This window comes from Cygnus atratus, chromosome 2 (genome assembly GCF_013377495.2).
Source record: "Cygnus atratus isolate AKBS03 ecotype Queensland, Australia chromosome 2, CAtr_DNAZoo_HiC_assembly, whole genome shotgun sequence".
Taxonomy (NCBI): domain Eukaryota; kingdom Metazoa; phylum Chordata; class Aves; order Anseriformes; family Anatidae; genus Cygnus; species Cygnus atratus.
The window spans coordinates 70,854,300-70,875,529 of NC_066363.1; the positions used below are offsets into that span (position 1 = coordinate 70,854,300).

The following is a 21,230-nucleotide window of genomic DNA, read 5'->3' on the forward strand; positions in this document are numbered from 1 at the left end:
AAGTTAATTTCTTTTCATTATTCAAATATTAGAAAGTAAAACAAAAACAAAACAAAAAGCAAGTGACCAAAAAAAAACACCCCAAAACAACCAAAAAAACCATGAGTATTAGAAGCTTTACGTTTTAAAATGTAATTACAGTAAGATAATGAAAACATTAAGAAAGATCTAATAGATGTTATCCATAACTACAGAATTCATTCAGCATTTCTGTAATTTGGACAGCAGATGGCATATGCAACCAGTTCAGAAAAAAAGAAACTTAATTCAGGCTAAAGTTTGTTTCAAGTTGCACTTGACAAATTGCCATACTTATTATAAAAGACAATCCATCAAAATATTCAGATAATGTAGCTAAATAAATTCATCAGAATTATACTAGAATTCAGTTGGATGTATAATATCTTACAAACAAAATCTAAGTGCCATTTTGCATATGCTTGTACCTGAATAAGTGGTGCAAATAAGGCAAATAAGAGATTTATAGTTCTTCCCATACCCTTACCCCCCAAAATCAGAATTGTTCTGACCTCTGGATTTAGTGAATTATTTTCCGATGATTTCGTTGATAGCAAAATGTGTGTGAATCCATCTTGTTTCCTAACAACAATGTCTCTGTACCGGTATGCGCTCTCCGTTTGTCGCACACTGAAACGTAGCCTTTTATCAAAAGGTTGATCTCTCCTGTCATCAATAAACCTCCGTTTGCTGGCTGTCACTCCTGTTACAGAAGTCTGTATGTTGGTTGTACCATTGGCTGCTAATGCTTCCATAAAGGTGGATGTACCTGTAAAATAGTTTAAACAGTAACCTTCCATTAATAACATTTTAATTAGTTCAGCAGTTTCAAGATCCCTATTGGCATGAAAACATGCTAGCCATATTATTAAGAACACACATAAATATGAAACTCCCCTGGAAGTCAATGCAAGATTACAGAAATATACACTGTGCACAGAGCAAAATTAAAGCGGTAAAGGAATCCAGGCAAATGAATTTTATGTTTGTGAGAAAAGAAGCAAAGCAGACCAATAAATAAATTTCTTTTTAGAAAGGAGGGAAAGGTTTACTAAATGTTCCTAATACCAACATGCTTCAGTAGGTTTCTACTTGTTTAAAAAATAAAAATAAAAATCACACAATATACTAATGCTCTACTTTTTCATTTTCCAACGTTTTTAAGTGGTCTGACAGCATCAAGATCACAAAAAGAAAGCAGATGTCTTTTTTTTCAAAAAACACAAAAAATAATAAATGGAAGAAAATGACACCTACAGCAAGTCAGATAAAGATCATGATTGACAAGATCATATAAAGCACGGTAGTCTTTAAAGGAAGAAAAAAATAAAGACTATATTGCTTTGGGAAGGAATCAAAACACATGCAGTGATGGATATTTTAATGGATTCATAGACAATGAGATATTTCTCAAGTCTAAACAATTTTGCTATTAAAACTGGCAAATAGAGAATAGAGCATTATGTCTTTCTGGTCCTTTTCCCAGTAACTTAAATAGACAGAATTTGAAGGAATGCAAGTAAACAGGCCATTCTTCATAACACAGAAGGGACAGGTTTTTCTATAATCCACATTAGAGACATAATATCAAATAATTAGCATTCATAAGAGAAAGTAAGAGAACATCTTGGATCTATTATCCATCTGTATGTTAAAATTTTCATGTAAACTATCCATAAAGTTTGTCAGATCAAAGTAATTGAGTGTGCATGAGGAGTGGGATTAAAAATGTTGGAAAAATGCATCACAGGCCAAGATACAAGAGGTCTGAAAGTCTTTTGCTGAAAACAGAAGCCTAAGTCTATGTGAAAATCTTCTGGATAACTTCAGTCCTTATCTCACAGATGTTCTAGGACATCATGCATAGGATGCCTTTTAAGAAGCAGAGTTAAAACACATTTAATTAACCACCTATTTACATGTCACTGGTGGATCTTGCTTCATTCTTCATTAACTTTCTGAAGAAGCTAGATTTGGAACATTCTAATATGTGATACTATAATTACCTCTTTTTTTTTTTTTATGTTTCTGTAAGATACTTGAAACATTTGTTGTCCAATGAAGGTGTTAAAAGACTCACCTAAATAATTTGAGTCTCCACATTTTGACTATATTCAAAAGTTGCTTAATTTTACCCATATGAAATGAGATATATAATCTTAAGACTAATGGAATTAAAACTTTCGAACATTGTACATTTTTCTATCTGTATTACAGAAAACGCCTTCAAATATAAGTTTTAATTCTAAATGTTTCTAAATAAATACATCTGATTATAACTCTGTTCTAATTAATTAGGCAAGTTGCCTGCCAAAGGAGCTATGAAATAAGGTTTTATTTTACTTTTTGAAGTCTTTTTTGTCATATGAGTAATTTAATTCTCTTACCACAACACTTTTTGTAAGGATAGACACTTCAAGATTTTTCAATTGTGTAAAGTGAAAGGAGTAAGAAGCTGAATTCAACTTGCAATCATCCTTAGAGAGAATAGATGTGAACAAAATGAAATGGGAAAAAAAAATAGTTTATATTGTCACAGAAGATTCATGTTTATTCCTAAATTTTCACATCTTATCAAATTGCCTTTTTCATTTCAGCAGAATAAATAAAAAATTAATGCAGACCAAATGTGAAATTGATGAGGGATGCTTTAGATACCTTACCCTTATAAACTATACTGCATGGATTACACCGCTTTAAAAGGATTCCCCTCAAAGGGAATTTGCAGGAACAACACTACTGTCCCACGTTTCTTTAGGAAACTGAGATGAAATTGCATCACTATCCACAACGGTTTGTTTTTCCATATGAACAGTATATTAATACAACTGAAATATCATCTAATTTCTAAACTTTGATATAAGATCTTCTTGCTTCTGTCCTAGCCATCATGAAAAAAAGTGGAGAACCCAGAGAGCACAATAGACTAGACTAAGCCAAAAAAAAAAAAAAAAAGGCAAACCACCACCATCAAAAAAACCCAAGTTAGTAAACTTGCATAAGAACTTTGAGTAGATCTTTGCGCACGACTCATCCAGCTAAAGACAGACTCAAATAGCAGAAAATTACTTTTGAGATTTAACAGGCAATGGTTATATACTTCCTGAGAGGCAAAACTTTTGGCAAGATGGACCAAAATGTAAACACCACACTTTTCATGCTTATTGAATTCGCAAGAGATGTTTTAGCTTTCTTATATAAATTTTGTCTGCACTTGTCAATAGTTAGTTTCCAACCACAAACAAGGGGCAGCTGTAAGGCAGTGGAAGAAGCCTCCTCCATCTCATCTTGTAAACACACTTTTAGGACAATTAGACCAAAACCAAAAGCCTGTCTGCTTTAGAAACGGCACTTCTGCACAGGGAGATTTAGCCAACTCTTACGAGTTAGAGAATGGCATCCACAGAGTTAAAACAAATTCATCAGTATTTATTACTAGCACTGTTCTACACCTTGAAGTGTAGGGGTCTGTTTCTTTGGCATCCAGTCCTTGAAAGTGAAGAAACAACCCAGAGATGTAAAGCAGAGCTTCATGATAAATATAAACAGGGAAGCATTACATCACCGGGCAGTCTTGGGCATGTGTTGCAGCAAATGTGGATGAAAATAAAAAACGTACCACAGAGAAGTAAGTGTATTTCCATATATTTCCACAGGTGATAATTTTGCATTGGGGTTACTTATTTTCTAGTTAATTAGAACTATATTTTACAATTTTAAAATGTGTATTTCATAACAAACCAAAAAGAAGTTCTGCATTTTAATGCTTTCATAGAAGATAGCAAATCAAAGACAAACAAAGAACCATGGCCCTCCCCTTTAAAAAAAAAAAAAAAAAGCTTGAAAGAAAGCAATTTATCCTGGATATCATCAACTAATGCAGAGCAATGTTTGCTTAAAAAAATAAATAGCTCAGTTACAAAAATAATCAACATAATGTGATCATCTTAAAGGTGAAGACATACTACTGGTGCTTAAAGCTTCAGCATACAGATGCAAAATGAAATTAGCAGTACTTGGGTTTTGTGGCTGTTGATCAAAACCTGATAACAGTCACCATTTTCATGCAGCACTCTTAGAAAAAAAAAGGGGGGGGGGGGGCGGTGAGGCTATGAATAACAGATAAGAAGAACTGATCTTCGTCAAAAGGAAGAAATACACAAAATACAGGAGCTGAAAAAGGGGAAAAACAGCTAAGGTATCATCCCCATCCCACTGGCAGAAGACAACAATAACACGAAAAAGCCATCTCCACAAAATATGAAGGGGGTAACAATCAAAATGCATTACTGTTACTGTCTCACAAATTCTTGAGAAGTTCAGTTTAGTTCACATAGCCTGACACAGTGCTGTTTCAGATGCCTGAGAAATGAGCATAGGAAGATGGGAGGTGTGAACAATGCTAACTATTTTCCTCAACTCCAGCCACTGTAAATTTACAGATTCCTATAATTTCTATGTCTATAATCATAGGGTGCACCCAAAGCCATCTATTCAGAGTCTCACCTCCCATGAAACTGTCCAATTTACTTTTAAGGCCACTCCAGTTTTGTCTTCCAAAAGAAGTTTTGGCAGTAAGTTCTGCAAGGTACTTTTTTTTTTACTTCCTTCATCCTGTCAGCACATCTGTCCTCCAAACTGATCAACCTCTGTCCACTTACCCCCCTCTTCTTCCAGAAGCCATTCCAAAGCCCTTTCCTCTCTACATCTTTTTCTCTTCTGCTAAATCTTGGAACAAATTGGCACACAATGTTCAAGATGGGGATTGTATAATGCACCATATTCAAGCCTCCTCTTTTGTCTTCAATCCTTTTCTAAGATAATTTCTACCTTATTTTATTTTAAGCTAGCACTGAGCAAATGTTTGTAGAAAACCACCCAAAACAAATCCAAGGACCTTTTCCTGAGCAGTGCCACGTAGTCAAGAACCAGCCATTATCCAGGTACAGTTTTATGTTTTGCTACAGGCAGAGTTTTTGTACGGAATTCTGTTTTGCCCCCTCCTCATTACTTGGGATGCACCTGCACTGCAAATACTCTCTCATTTTAATCATGCAATCACTCAGTATTTTGAGATGTGTCTACAGCAATCTTAGTGAACTTCAGGGACCCTCACACCTTTCCTGTACAGTAATGCGCCAACCACTTCCTCTCCTAATCTAAGTAACAAAATGGTTAATAAGAAGCATCCATTGAATAAGCAAATGAACTAACACCAGCAACAATAATTTCTTGATTTGTTAACTGAAAAAATAATACTGTAATTTTAACTGATTTCAACTCAAGCATGGGAGAGGGAAAAATAAGATCTGCAAAACTGATTTTAAAAACAAAATACACAAAAAACAGTGCTGGAAGTTGCATTTTATGCCAACAAATAACATCCTTTCTATACTTGCACTGTTTTGTACTCCCCATACGTACAAATGACCAGACTTCATATCAGTTGTCCAGCACAGGTTGCCTCGTGTTCCCTTTTTGCCTACAAGCAGTGGTTTCTTGTCACACATTCATAGGTACTAGCAAACTGTAACTGTACACACTGCTAAGTTTTCACAGTTTTAACCCTGCAGTACATCAAGTATTTCACATGAGACTCTAACCCCAGACAGTGATACTGCAATGCAAACTTAATATACAACAGCTTCCAGTACTTTTTCCACCTCTGCTACAGCAATTACAAAGCAAATATTTGCGGTGTATTGGCACAGATTATAGATATTCAAAACGAGTTCTAAAAAACTATCAAAACCGTATGTGCTCCAAAGAGCTACTCTATACGTGTACCATTTTTTATTTTTTTTGACCGAGTATATATATTTACAGCATTTACATTTTGGCATCAAGTAACAGTTCCAGCATTTTCCAAATATTTGTAAGAAGAAAAGAATAACTCAATTTGTTGTGACTTTCACCTAAAATACTGTTTTGTACCATGTTTCTGAAAAAGTGTTCAGAAGGTATCTGTCACTTACGAAGGAAAGGTTCACTTCACATAAATCCTTCCAGGAGACAGCGTTACATTGACGCAGCGCACAAACCAACCATTTTACCAACACTACTCTGCACAACCCCAGCATTAGAACAGGCAGCCTCAGACGTGACCGGGAGGGGAAACAGCGATACCTCGTCAAATGATGGGCTGCTGATCACTGCCATCCCCTGCCACGGGGGCTGAAACCTCCTCAGACCCTTGGTGTTGGGGGGAGAAGCGGGGATGTGCAGTCACTTTATCTTTTCAAATAAAGTTAGCCACTTCTTGATTCTGTTGTAGGGAAGTAGTTACATAGGGGAAACATTATATATTCTTCAGCCACCTCCTGTTTCTGCAAATTTGTCACCTGTCCATACACGAAGAGTGCATGTTTTAAGCACAGCCTAACTGGTGAATTACTGTGGTGGTTCTTTGTGAAGCATCTGCAACAGGTAACTATAAGTCAGCAGTAGAGAGAAACAATCCTGCAGTGGCTGTGAGGCTTTATTGTCAGTGTCTATCTTCAATTTCTAAAAAGCCCTTAATTCCTACTCTTTTCCCTGCATTTTGCATGGGTTTTAAATGTCACTTTGAAACCTGTTAACCTACGTTTCTTACAAGACACTGTTTTTTTTGGACAAAGCTAACATGAGATGAGAAACACGTACAAACACACACACAGGTAGTATTTCCCTATTTGATTAAAAGTTTTTCAACCCTACACCAATTTTTGTCTTGGCTGCCACATCACATTTAGACCAATATGATCTACAGTAGCCATATTTTCCTTCTGTAGATAGTTTTCTCTGTTTCTTTTGTTACTTAGAGCATCAATCAAATATGTTTACAATGACACCATTAGGAAGATGGCAGCATTCGTGGTCACATTTCACTTTAATAGGTTATAGACTGCAATTATTTTTGGTTTTGAATGTCTTTCCTCCTCATAGCATAAGCACGCAGGTAAAGAGAGACTTGTAATTCCAACCCCCAAAATGCAACTAAAGAGCATAACACTCTACTGCTGAAAGTGGGCAATCATAATGAGAGAAAACAGCATGTCTTTTACCTCAAGTTTTCTTTGTCTGGACACTTTAAGTCATACAAGTGATAAAAACGATGTTTGCGTACTTCTAAAAGGTGTGAACAACAAAATATTAGCCTTGACATCTGCTAGGACTACGCATGTAAAAAACAACAGGCAAAATGTTATTAATGTAATTTGGTAACAAAGCTCTTAAAAAGTCTGATCAAGTTTTGCTACCTCTGAGAAGGAGCTATGTATTTTTATGCATAAGGCATTAAGTAAACTTTCCACTCGCTGTCTTACACTGAGGGGAAAAAAAAAGCCCTCCTAACAACTGAAAAAGGCTTTTCAAATACATTTCCATCCTTACTATTTCACCTGAAATATATAAACTAACACTCCTTGGGTGAACAAATTCTTTTTCTCCTTTATCTTGGCATCTAGACAAATTAGAATTGCTCTCTTCTCCCTTTCCACTTCTGTTTTAGACTCACTTTGGAGTGATTTTTCTTCCATTTAATCTAGTCAAAATACTACTGATAAACAGGAAAAAAAAAGTGCATATGACTATTCCCATCATTTTAGATGTTTGAAAGGAGAGAAAAAAAAAAAGCCCAAAACCCTCTGATATCATTCCAATCAAGAAATCCCAGCCATATTTCACAGTAGCATGCACCAAGGTATTTGATGAGGGAAGCAAAGAGTTATTTGTATTTCTTTTCCTTACAAATAAATACAAATGAGAAAAACCTTCCCCAGGTTACAGACTCCTTTTTGAGGCCACTTAATACTGGGAACATTTCATAAGAAGAGCCCTCTCCTATCTTGTCCCTTGATATTCTCAGAGCTGCAGGTTATGATACCAGAGCATTCATTTGAAATGCTCTCAAATTTGAGAGTTAAGTAAGGACATCTCTTGGGGCTCATCTAGAGAGGAAAGCTACCACAAAATAGGCTAAGGTTTAAACATGAAGTATACCCAGCTATTTCACACTAACTCCTGAGGTGAACACATTCTATATTAAGAGCACTTCATTGCAATTTAATCCAATTCCCAAAGTGACCTAAAAAAAGGCTCTCTTCATGTGGAATAAGAGTGTCCTAATGTAAGGCTAGCCTAAAATAGATACTGGTAAAAGAAATCCCAGGCACTTTCCTGTATAGACATGAACTTTTACATGCCCTGTACACATGACATAATTCTTATAAGAATTACCAAAACTTCCTAAAACATTTTCGCTAACTTTTTACAGAGATTTAAATAGGTGGGTACAACATCACTATGTTGGCAAAATACTTTCATTTGCCTTTTTTTTTTTTTTTTTTTTGAAAACAGCATGTCAATAAGTATTCACATTTCATTCTTATCACATAGATGCGGCTTTAAATACCAGACTTTGCAAGAACTCCATTCACAACTGTCCACAGAAGTGTTTGGCATTCAGATGGAGGAAAGTACAAGGCAAACAGGGACAGAGAACTTTTAGAGGTTTGGGAGGCTAATGTGTACATATTGAGCTCTTCAAGAAACTCTGATTTTTACTGCTCAGAATAGCTGGAGTAAACATCCCAGCTGCAAAGAGGTATCTCTTTTTTAACGGATCTATCTCAAGAAAGTACAGACATCTTTGCGGCCAATGCCTGCCATCTGTCATTAACAGCAGATGTCTTGACCTCCTGTGGGATGGTCACCAAGAGGTTCATTAAGAAGTGTCAGTGAAAAGGTTACCTGAAGCTGTACTAGCTTGATGCACAAAGGCCACCTCCCAGTACGCAGCTGCATGCCGCCGTGCAACATGGCCAGCAATACCCTCAACCTGGGTAGTCTGCAGCACATCGCATTGCTGGGTAGCAGTCTGTTCTGCAGCAGCACCCCTCATCAGAAATAGCTGACCTCGACAGAAATATCTGGCTGGGGTGGGAGGGGAAAGCACAAAGGAGGAGTCTTCACTTGAGTCTTTTGTGCTTAAGCAAGCGTGCCTGGAGCACTTCTGCTGCTTGAAGGGTTGCAGAGCAAAAAGCAACAGAGTTGGGCATTGACTGGGCGGGGGGGGGCAGATGGAGGAAAGAAAGTATGGGCGGAAAGATCAGAGGTCTTGGTGATATGCAACACAGCTCGAGTCCTCTGATGAACGAATATGCATTCAGAAATGCACACGCCAAGCAGGCTCGTGCTTTTGAATCGGAGGTACTCAACGGAGAAAAGTAGTCTCTACTGGAGAATCAAGGATTTGGGCCAAGATCTGTGAAAGACCCTGCATTTAGGTGAAGCACAGAACAGCTATGAACACCACACCTAAAGAGGCATTCACTAATTACTATAGAGGTAATCTCCTCCCCCAGTTTTCCCAGTATTCTGGGAAAATAAACCCACACTACAAACTGGATGATGAAAGGATGCAACAGGTGCTGGATAGCCCAATGCACTGAACTGAAAAAGTGATTCAGAACAGTATCTTGCCAAATCTGCCCTTTTATATTGTTGGAGAGGAGTAAATCTCAAACAGCTTAAATAAGTTATGATGGAAAGAAGAGTAAATACAGCCTCTGCTCTCAAGCTAGATATGATCTCTCCTGTTTGGTTTTGGCAATACCAGCTAAGATCAGTGTGTGTGAGGACATGTCTGCAGTGGAGAACTCATGGAGAATATCCAGAATTCTTCATACTTCCCATACTAAAAGAAAACAAGAAGAGAAAGTCCTAAATTTAACAGTAGCAGACCGAGAGTAGAAGACTTGGATTAGATGCTTTGTATGAAGAAAACTTCAGTGATATCCTCTCTCAACTAGGCAGGCAACTACTAGAAAAGAGGACATATAGGTGCCCACATCATCTTGCCCTGTAACTCAACCCCAGTACAAATGGCATGCTTCTCCAGGTTCTGGGATTTGCAGAGATAGCAAAGATCTTGAATGTCGCCATATGTTTTGGGAAAATGCCCATCATAAGAACATGTTTACATCAAATCTTGAAATGGAGAATACAGAGGTAAATAAGCAAATAAAATAAATAATAAAACATGCCCAGAGTAAACCACAAGGCAATAACCACATCTGAAAGCAGCAAACAGAAAATGCAGCGACCCAATCCCAGCCAGTAGCTGGGAAGAACTGAAGGCATTGAGCTGCCTTTATACAGCACGATGCATCGCACATGCATGGGTAGTGTTTTGGTGTGTTCTCTTCGTATTGCTGATGAAAGAAATCAGCTTGTCTTTAATTGCTTAGGCTTTCAAAAATATGGTGCAGAGCTGCTAAGTGGCTTCCCTCGGGCTAAAGAGCAAGTCTGTATAGAAGTCAGGCTTACAACAGTTACAGATGGTCCCAATCCCCAAAAGCTACTTTCCTTTGTAAAAATCTGCTTTTATAAATTACTGTGGTTTGTGTGTGTGTGTGTGTGTGTGTGTGTGTGTGTGTGTGTTTTGTTTTGTTGTTCCCAGAAGTTATATGCATCTAGAACAAAGTACAAATAAGAATATTGATACTATTGCTAGTCAGAACAGACAGCTAAGGAAGCAATGGAATAAGCACTACGGTATTTAAGTGGAACTTTTTTTTCCAGCAGCACCAATATAAAACCGCATTCTCTAAGAGATTACAAAGGCTAATATTAGGAGGCTGAAATCTTGAAGAAAAAAATCAAAAAATTAGGAAGTTTTAGATGTGGCAGAGTAAAAGCAAACAAACACAAAACCCAATGTGGTTTAGGACCAATTTCAGAACAAGTTTAAAAAAGATAAACCAGTTAAGATCTGTCTCAGAGTAGGACCTAACAACTATTATCAACTGCACTGAAAAAGGGAAGCTTAGTCGGGGACCATAATGCCTTTGCTGCACAAAACTAAGAACTAAGCCTATCATATCTGATTCTTTCAACTGAAGTGTGCAGCAGCCTCAGAAATAATTTTCTAGGTTGTGTAGCTAGCAATAGCAAAGTAAGGTTTATTTGACGATTGCAAATGGAGGTAGGACCACATCTTTTCACAGGAGTCATACTGGTGTGATCACAGTTCAAGAGTCAATCTGTACATTTTTGAATATGATCACTGCAAGGGCCTGTAAGGAGTTGGGTCCACAATGTGACAACTTGAGATAGTGGGGTCACGGAAACCTCCATTTGAATTTTGGGCTTGGGAACTGTTGCAGTTCCAAAGTGCAGTGATGGAGCCTCAGATGTTCGGTAGGAATTTCATAAAGCTGTGCTTGGACTTACATTTACTCAGAAGTGGTTCATGGGTAATGGGGCTCTGAACATATCTTTACATATAGCCTTAAGTAGTGAATCTTGCCTTTGGAAACAACCCATTAAGAATACACAAAGAAGTCAAAAATATCAGAGGAAGTCAGTACATAAAAGACAGAAGAATTACTATTAAGAAAACCAAAGATCGTGTACACAAAAAATGCTGGGACGAGTACATAACTAGCCCCAATTGTCAACAAAATTTGAAATTGGAAACCACTTAAAACATTCCATAGATGAGACAAAGTGGTAGCTGAATTATACCATTGATTGTTTCCTGAAATCTGCCAGGGACCCACCTGCTCAAGTCAGTTTCTGACCACTAAACAAAACAGAATAAATAGAATAGAAACAAGACAGTATTGTCAAATAGAATTGAAATTTAATTTCTATTAAGATGAATGCTGTGCAATTTTGGATAAGTTTGTTATGTAAAAAGATATTGCATTAAATACTTTTTTAGACAATACCAAGACACCTCACTCATAAGGAGAGGGTAAATAAATTGAACTAAACTTATACAGTAATTGAATTATTTTCTTCAGGAGTGAGATGTAGCTTCAATTAAGTCCACATGGTTAAACAGGTCAATAGGAACTGAGGGGAAAAATAGAATATGCTATACTTACAAGAAAATAGGAAGTAAAGAACACTGGGAAGAATACAGGGAGATGCTAAAACAGATAAAGAACGGTATTAGAAATGCAAAGTAAAACTCTGAAGTTTTCATAGTTAAAGATGCTAAACACAAATCATTTTTCCAGTGATAAAAAACAAGAGAGAGGAGAATTAGACCAAAAATAAGAGTGAAATGTAGTGCAAGTTACAAAGTCAATTAAAACATTAGTGGGAAAATCAGCATGCCAAAAGAAAACAGAAAGGATTTATAATGACTATATTGTACATATAACAAGTGACAGACTAAAAAGCTTGAGCATGGCAAGATTGGTGACTTACTGTATAAAAAGAAAAACATATAAATGTGATAGCCTCGATGGGAAATGTATCATAGTAAGTGAAATACCTCTGAGACTTGCTTGCTTAAAGACTGGGAAACTTGGAAGGTACCTTGAGTAATAAAATTTGTATTGCTATAGTTTCAGAAAGAGTTTTAAAAAATCCTAAAACTAAAAACAAACAAAAAACAACAAGATGACAACAAAAACAACAAAGCACAACAGCAACAACAACAACAAAAATGCACCAACCAGCCCAGACCAAACAGCCCTAAACTTCTGCAGTTTATTTCTGTTACAAGACTGTTCTCATTAAGTCATGTTTTAAAAGTTCCCTTCTGATTAAAAGCTACTGGGGATCCAAAGCAATACTCAGGAGAGCCATACTGGATACTGTAGAGAAATTTTATCTTCTTCCAACAGTTCACTCATTACTTGCCATATATTTTACCAATATTTTGCAATTTCATACCATTACTAAACATGCATCAGAAGCTTCCCTAACATGTATACTTAATTTAATGTAAATTTCGGGATTTTAGAATAATATCAACACAGCAGCACTATTTTGCTCAACATTGAAGCTGTATGCAATTATTCTTAGTGATAATCAAGTTGGAAATACATTGAAAAGTTTAAAAAAAAAAAAAACCACAAACCTATATAAGATTATTTTTGTAAGATCCTAAAACATGAAAGTTTCTATTGATGACAAAAAGTGGAAGTTAGTACTCATTTCTGTTTTTCTACCTAGTAACAACTCAGATTTCAGGGCTATTGTGTGATAAGACTGGCAACAGTGTTTGTCATCAGGAGTTTGATATTCAGGGTTGTATGAAACTTTGCACCTCCAGTTGATTTCAGAATATGTTGCCATAAGGTCACTGTTAACTCTGAAACAAAGATGTTGCATATAAGTTTCTATTCTGTTATCTACGCATCACCATATTGAGGATTTATGAATAGTATCAATATTTTTTAATTACTACTGTAGATAAATTTTCAAATATAGCTAGATCACAGAAAATAATACAGTAGCAGAGATTTCCCCCAACAGCTCAGTTAAAATACTGTCAGGATCTCAAAGGAATTTGTCTTGAAGGTGTTCTCTCAACTCATTACAATTAACAAAAATGCTGCAGTGGGACCATTTACTTTTTCATTAATTCTTAAACAAAATGATACAGTTGCTGAAATTTCCAAAAGAATGTATGTGGTGGTTTTTTTTTGTTTCTTTATTTCTTTAAGTTTATTTGTTTTGAAACAGGTAAGAGACTAAGAGCAAGAAGGAACACGATCATATTCTGGCTCAAGCCAGGCCAACACTCTGAAAGCATTCTCCAAGTTCTTCCTTATTCCAAAGAGAAAGACGTCTGCTGTACATCTGTCCATGGGGTAGATTGCTCTTGCCAGCAGACTAACATGCAATTTAGATGGCACGCTCAGGAAAACAAGCCAAAGATCTTCCACGAGTCTCATCATAACCCCATGGAAAATGCTCTTCCCTCGTGATCCAGAATTATTCACCAGTACCTAAATATTGATCTAGTTTACATAAAATTAAAATTCAGATTTGTTTCCCTTCACAGTTCTGTCTCTTCCCTGTATAGGACCCACCAGACTGGAAAGAAGTCATTTTTTGTGGGTATTTGTATCCAACGCAAAAACAGTGCATCAGGGCTCCCGAATACCTTCTCCCCTCCCCTATACGTTTGCTGAACAATTCCTTGAAGGCTTCCAAAGGTAAACAAAATTTCAATTTAAAACAAACTTACTCTCATCAATATTTTTGCCCCATTTAACTTTCCTCTCCCATCCCCTAGTCTTAAGACCGAGAACTAGAATACCAAGCCAAACTTACAAAGAACATTAAACTTAGTTCAATTACAACAGAACATCCAGGAAAATGTACTAGTGTTTTCCTACTGTGGACTCATTATTTGTAAAGAAACATCAACATATGACTAAGTACCAAGAAATGAGTAATAAACTGACATAAACAAATGAAGATATGCCAAAAACAACAACAACACCCTGGCAAAAATTATTTTAACAACAGGAACAAGCCAAACATTTTTGCAGGGTGCATTGGGATAACTTTCAGCTTGGTCAGTTCCTTCAGCTGCCTCATCAGGCTGCCCAAGTGTTACTGCTGACCAAGCAGGACAGGAGGGAAGGGGGAGGAGGAAAGAGATGATGGGATAACTGAAAAAAAAAGCTTGAAAAGCACATCTAGAGAACAGCAACGCATTTCTCTCCAGGTTTAAAAAAAATATATACTGACTGGCAGAAACAACTGTAGAAAAGGGTATGTATTTTCTCATGCAAACCATTTAATTATGAGATTGAGTTTACTGAAAATAAACTTCAATGAACCACTGATCTGTCTGCACAGAAAGATGGCAGAACTGAAATCACTAGGGAATAGTAGTAGTCATTGTAGTGCGACATACTCTTTCATGCTCTACAGTTTAGAGCATTAAAAAAAACACCTGTTGTGAATGTAAACTGCTAATATTTCAATCACATGTCTACAACGAAAACTGAGACTATGAATGACTTCTGCAAGCATAAGGTGAATTATCGTTTAGAATGGATCTGTGGACTAGTTTACTGATACTGTAGAAAACATCCAGTCATGAAAGCACTTCAAACATTCCCAAACAGAAAAATCATGAGAAAATTGCAGCAGATATCTGGTAGAGAAATACAGCACATCTCATTGATGACAACAATTAGTAGTTTATTAATGTTTTGCCAGAGAGCAAGGAAACGAGAAAAGGTGTCATAGAGAAGAAAACGACATTAGAAGTGGACATGATGTCCTGCTGAGACACAAGCTAGATGATGAGATTGGAGATAAAGCCATGCATCTGCTGAGATCACCACAATCTGCAGTGGAGTGAAGCATGAACCGGGACAGTCAGAAAAGCATGACCATTCATCGCTTCCTCTTCACAAACAGGGATTTCACTGCCTACTAGGTCCAGGACTGCCTCTACAGCATGAGTTTTGCCTATAATAAATTCTAGAGCAAGTTGGATGAAAGAGGAAAGGAGACAAATGCTCAAAGTGGCTTCATAAAGCAGACTCTCCAAATGCTCCTCTAAGCACAGCTGAATTTAGATGAAGGGTAGAAGGTCCTGAACTGTTTCATTTCAGCAGCTTATCATTAGGAAAATATTCCTATTACTTAATCATATAATTACTTTGGAAAGGGTTGTAAAGAGAATGGTCTGACATCTCTGAGAATTATATTAACATACTCAAAAAGCCAGTTTGGGATTGTTTAGTTGCTGACTTTAGAGGATGCAGAAAACAGTGGAACTGACAGAACCTCTAAGGATGCTGGGAAAACTGGATATTTTTTTCCCCTAAACTAACAGCTGCAGTAAATTGCAGTCTTCATGTCAAAAGACATTTCTTCTATGCGCCCTGACATGTTGCCCATCATTACCAGCCCATGACACAGTCCTGTTTTCAAAGAGACTTGCACAGTGCCACGCTGGTTTTCCCAGGGCCCCTCATTCCTAAGAGGAGTCTTTTGCTGTGCCTCACACTCTGTGCAGACAGGAAGCAAGCAACCCTTTTCCCTTTCTTTTTGTCTGTCTGAAAAAAAAAAATACACCTTTCCCCTTCCTTTTCATCTGGTTTATAGGTATTCCCTGTAACATATAATCTTCATCCTGACTCAATGAAAAATAAATGTGATGACCACCATTAAATAGGAAGCAATCAAGAGCAGGAGTGGATTTTGGCTCAAGAGGGTGAAATAGAGACACAACAAAAAACCTAAACAGATTCTTCTTTTGTTTTCAGATTTACTCCTTCTACGTAACATTCTTTAAACTGCTCTGAATTAAAATAAAAATGTTGCTTCTAAGCAAAGTCAGATGCGTATTTAATATATCGAACTCATTTGCAAATAGGATTCTTTTCTTCCCTTTTCTAAACTCTGCTTTTGCTACAATCTCTATTGTTAAAAAAAAAATGTTGCCTATCCATTCAAGAGTAAAATAATTATAGCACTTATTACTATGAATAGTTAGTATTTATTTCTTTTGCTCTATGATCCTGAATGCATATTATTCATGTTGTGTGTAGGAAAGAAGAATGAGAAACATAATAGAGTTTGAAGATACTAATACAGCATCTAGCTCAGTAAATTCTCCTTCAGGGAGGCTAAGAGTAAAGCAGAATAAACCCAATGCCATATCCTCAAGACTGATATAAAATTAATCATAACTTCAGTCCCACATATGTATAGCTGAAAGCCAGAAGTGATTTATACTTAAATTCTAAGATTAGAAGGATGTTTCCTTTACACGGTGAAGAGAAACCAATAGCTTGAATTCAGACTATTTCAAGGTCACTCTTCCAATAGGGTCTGATAGTGATTGTACTGTTCTGGCAGCTTAAAAATATTACATCTCAGTGGTCAGAAGGCAATTGGAAATATCAACTTCTTATAGTTACTTTCCTTCCAAAAGCACCAGAGAACAACCAGCCCACCCCAAGTCTCAGGTCCACAGCCCCCTCAGTCAGGATACCACTATAAAACCCAGAGATTTTGTCTCACACAGGATCACAAGCAAGATAATGCTGGCTCCCCTATACAGGCACACGACACAACCAGACAAATAACCTGTACCCATATGCAAAATAGTGAGCATACAACCACATAAAATAACATATGAACACTGCCCTGTGTTGCAATTCTGCATTATCAGAGGTCTGAGAGGTGTTTTTTAGTGTTCTGATGCAACTAAACACTTTAACAACAGGCAAATTCAAACTGGACTCAAAGCAAAACCAACCCACCCCTCCCCCCATTTGCAGTCATCACAAGCAAACAGTTCCACAAAAAGTGATGCATCTCTAGAGACATAAATTATTTTCACTAAACATCATTTTCACTGAAGATTTCCCTCACTAAAACTGTTTCCCTACACCCTTGACTAGCTAGCTTTGTCACAACTTCTGATGTCTCAAGCACATCTACAAAAGCAAGCGGCATTCTGATCTATGGCACTACCTAAAACACCTTTTGCTCCACCAGAGGAGCCTCAGAGAGAACCTACCTCCATTTCACAGTTCCTTGCTCCTTCCTTTCATCTGTGCTCAGTGAGATAAAAACTACTGGCCTCTTTTTGCTTGCTGGTCCATTCTTTAACCACAGAGCCACAGCTGTTTCCAAGTGCCCATTCTCCTGCGCGTGTGAACCATTTGATTAAATCAATAACAGCATCTGCAGAGCAGTGCAGGGGGAAGATAGATTTAGATGACAAAGGTCTCTTCCAGCCCTATTTCCTGTGATGCATACATGACCACATTATGTAGAGATTCTGCCTTTTTGTCTTGACCTACAAGGCAGTTACTTTTCAACAAGCTGGATAAAGAAAAGCTACCTGGACTGATGGTATCACATGTGGATTAGCAAACCCACAAAAACAATTGGATTCTCAGCTAACTGCTGCTTTCAGTCTCAATGGGAAACTCTCTGCCTGTCCTTGAATGAACCCCAGGGGGAAAAAATCCTCTTCTGTGGACATGCCTTGAGTATTTGTCTGCAAAGCCACAACCACAAATCTATTATGTATCTGTACCTCTGCCACAAAATTTGGAGTCTTGTGCTATGTAAGGTTTTTGTAAGAATGTTCCTACGGACTGCATTCTCCACTCTGAACCCACCATTTCTGCAGTGACCTCACTGAGGTGAAAATTGCTCCCATTTTATGCATTATTTGTAAAATACTTCCAAATACAGTAAACTAGACTCTGTGACTGGTTACAATAAACGATAACCTTATAAGAGTCACAAAATAATGATGAGAAAAATAGCCTGTGGTAAGAGGAAACTTCTAAATGATCAGATTAGAACTGACAATTCCCTTTCCTCCAAGGGTAAGGAGCATGACCACTCATTCATCAGGGGAAACTGCTAATCTCCTTGGTTTCAACACAAACCAAAATACTATCTAAATTAAATATGGGTGCTATTATTGGATATATTTTGTGCAATACCCTTTGGACTGCCCAAGGGAGTTTATAGCCTACTGTAGGAGTTATTCCCTGGTATGACCTTCTGCAGTGCAATAAACTGAGCAATGCTTTACCAAGGAAAGGTCCTTGCAAGCAAAACCAGAATTCAGAAGCTGAATGAGTTGCAGGAGAGACCTCCACACCGGCTATACCTTGGGCCAGCTGCTGCCCTAGGGCTGTCCAGCAGAAGGCAGGCTCCCTGCCACGCAGATGTGGAAAGGACATGGCAAGAGCAGAGAATCACCCGCGCGCAGTGAAGCAAAGCATTAGCTGCAGAACGATAGCAAAGGCTGATGACATTTGTCAAGAAGGAAGGGAGGGAGGAAAAGGAGTTTCAGCAGGAGGAGCCCTCAGCTGCATGCCAGCAGAGACAGCCACAGCTGGTTGTAATCTGGTGAGCAGCCCCTTCCCAACCTGGCCTGCTCAGGCACAGATTTGGCTGTCCCTGCTCCTGCAGGCACAGCCCTCACACCCTCCCAGCACAAAAGGAGCAAGTTACAAAAATACTCCTCTCAAAAACAACCCCCCCAAAAAAAAACAAAAGTCTTAAGGTAGCAAAAGGCACATCTCTGACACAAAGGACAAAGCTCTATTAAATTGGACATCATTGCACAAAAGTTTGTGTAAGTGGCAGATGATCGCTCTCCTACTTCCACTGTTGAGATATTTGGAAAGCAAACCTCTGAGCAACCTATTGCACTCATGTCTTAAGAGAATTCTTGACATCCTATACATTTCTTTCATATAATTCCCTCTGATGTAAGCCCAATATTCATTACAAAACTTTCTGCTATTAACTTCTTCCTCTGCAGATCAAATTTATTATTCTGGATGAAGAAGGCACTATGTTTAAGCTTCCATAACAGGTGAAGGTGCCAAAGTTTTTGCTCCTCCTTTTCCCAAGAGGCTAAAAGCTCAAGCCAAAGTTTCATCACTGTCCCAAAGCTTAAATAGTGCAAGTAACAGATGTATGCAAGTCGATGGGGCTGGATGGGACCCACCCGAGTGTACTGAGAGAACTGGCAGAGGAGCTGGCCAAGCCACTTTCCATCATTTATCGGCAGTCCTGGCTATCTGGGGAGGTCCCAGTCGACTGGCGGCTAGTAAACGTGACACCCATCTACAAGAAGGATGAACTATAGGCCTGTTAGTTTGACCTCAGTGCCAGGGAAGCTCATGGAGCAGATTATCTTGAGTGTCATCACGCGGCACTTGCAGGGGAAGCAGGCGATCAGGCCCAGTCAGCATGGGTTTATGAAAGACAGGTCCTGCTTGATGAACCTGATCTCCTTCTATGACAAAGTGACGTGCTCGGTGGATGAGGGAAAGGCTGTGGATGTGATCTACCTTGACTTCAGTAAGGCTTTTGACACCGTTTCCCACAACATTCTCCTCAAGAAACTGGCTGCTCGTGGCTTGGACTGGCATACGCTTTGTTGGGTTAAAAACTGGCTGGATGGCCGGGCCCAGAGAGTCATGGTGAATGGAGTTAAATCCAGTTGGAGGCCGGTCACTAGTGGAGTCCCCCAGGGCTCAGTACTGGGGCCAGTCCTCTTTAATATCTTTATCGATGATCTGGATGAGGGGATCGAGTGCACCCTCAGTAAGTTTGCAGACGACACCAAGTTAGGTGCGTGTGTCGATCTGCTCGAGGGCAGGAAGGCTCTGCAGGAGGATCTGGATAGGCTGGACCGATGGGCTGAGGTCAACTGTATGAAGTTCAACAAGGCCAAGTGCCAGGTCCTGCACCTGGGGCACAACAACCCCAAGCAGCGCTACAGGCTGGGAGATGAGTGGTTGGAAAGCTGCCTGGCAGAGAAGGACCTGGGAATACTGGTTGATAGTCAGCTGAATATGAGCCAGCAGTGTGCTCAGGTGGCCAAGAAGGCCAACAGCATCCTGGCTTGTATAAGAAGCAGTGTGGCCAGCAGGTCTAGGGAGGTGATTGTCCCCCTGTACTCGGCTCTGGTGAGGTCTCACCTCGAGTACTGTGTTCAGTTTTGGGCCCCTCGCTACAAGAAGGACATGGAGGTGCTTGAGAGAGTCCAGAGGAGGGCAACGAAGCTGGTGAGGGGTCTGGAGAACAAGTCTTATGAGGAGCAGCTGAGGGAGCTGGGGTTGTTCAGCCTGGAGAAGAGGAGGCTCAGGGGCGACCTTATCGCACTCTACAGGTACCTTAAAGGAGGCTGTAGCGAGGTAGGGGTTGGTCTACCTCGTGACAGGTGACAGGATGAGGGGGAATGGGCTAAAGTTGCACCAGGGGAGGTTTAGGTTGGATATTAGGAAGAACTTCTTTACTGAAAGGGTTGTTAGACATTGGAATGGGCTGCCCAGGGAAGTGGTTAAGTTACCTTCCCTGGAGGTCTTTAAGAGACGTTTAGATGTTGAACTTAGAGATATGGTTTAGTGGAGGACTTGTTAGTGTTAGGTCAGAGGTTGGACTAGATGATCTTGGAGGTCTCTTCCAACCTAGATGATTCTGTGATTCTGTAAAATGCCTTAAAGTAATTCCAACCCCCACAAATATGACATACACCATGTAACATTTTCAATGGAATTCTCTCCATTAAATATGTCTGTCCACTGAAATTTGGTCTGTGTGAATATATACACACACTAAAAACTCTCTGTAAACTTTTTTTTTTAATAATTAATTTTCTTCCTGGAAAGGATGTTCCTTTGTCTGTCACAGTAAAAGAGGTTAATCAGCACTGGCAGTTCTTCCTTCTCATCTGCTTAGCAAAGCTGCATTTATGATTCAAGAAAATCAACTATTGTTTAATTTGTTTTTTGTAATTTTTTACCAGTGTAATTGATTCTTTAACCATGTGGATTTTAGCATTAAACTTCATTAAAATAATCTAACATTGGCTTATTTCATTTTATCTCTAACCTATATTTCAAAAAATGCTTTTGTTATCACTTGGCAAAGACTCACTTCTTGGTTAATATTTAACAATGTGACCACAT

General features: G+C 38.5%; 1 protein-coding gene across 1 annotated transcript in view; it reads right to left on the reverse strand.

Annotated features, from left to right (window-relative positions):
• Positions 1-21,230, reverse strand: part of CDYL (chromodomain Y like) — a 106,280-nt gene that overhangs the window by 10,091 nt on the left and 74,959 nt on the right. Inside the window, exon 3 of the mRNA XM_035560369.2 lies at positions 531-787. Coding sequence (XP_035416262.1) covers positions 531-787 — 257 coding nt within the window. The remainder of the gene's footprint in view (positions 1-530; positions 788-21,230) is intronic.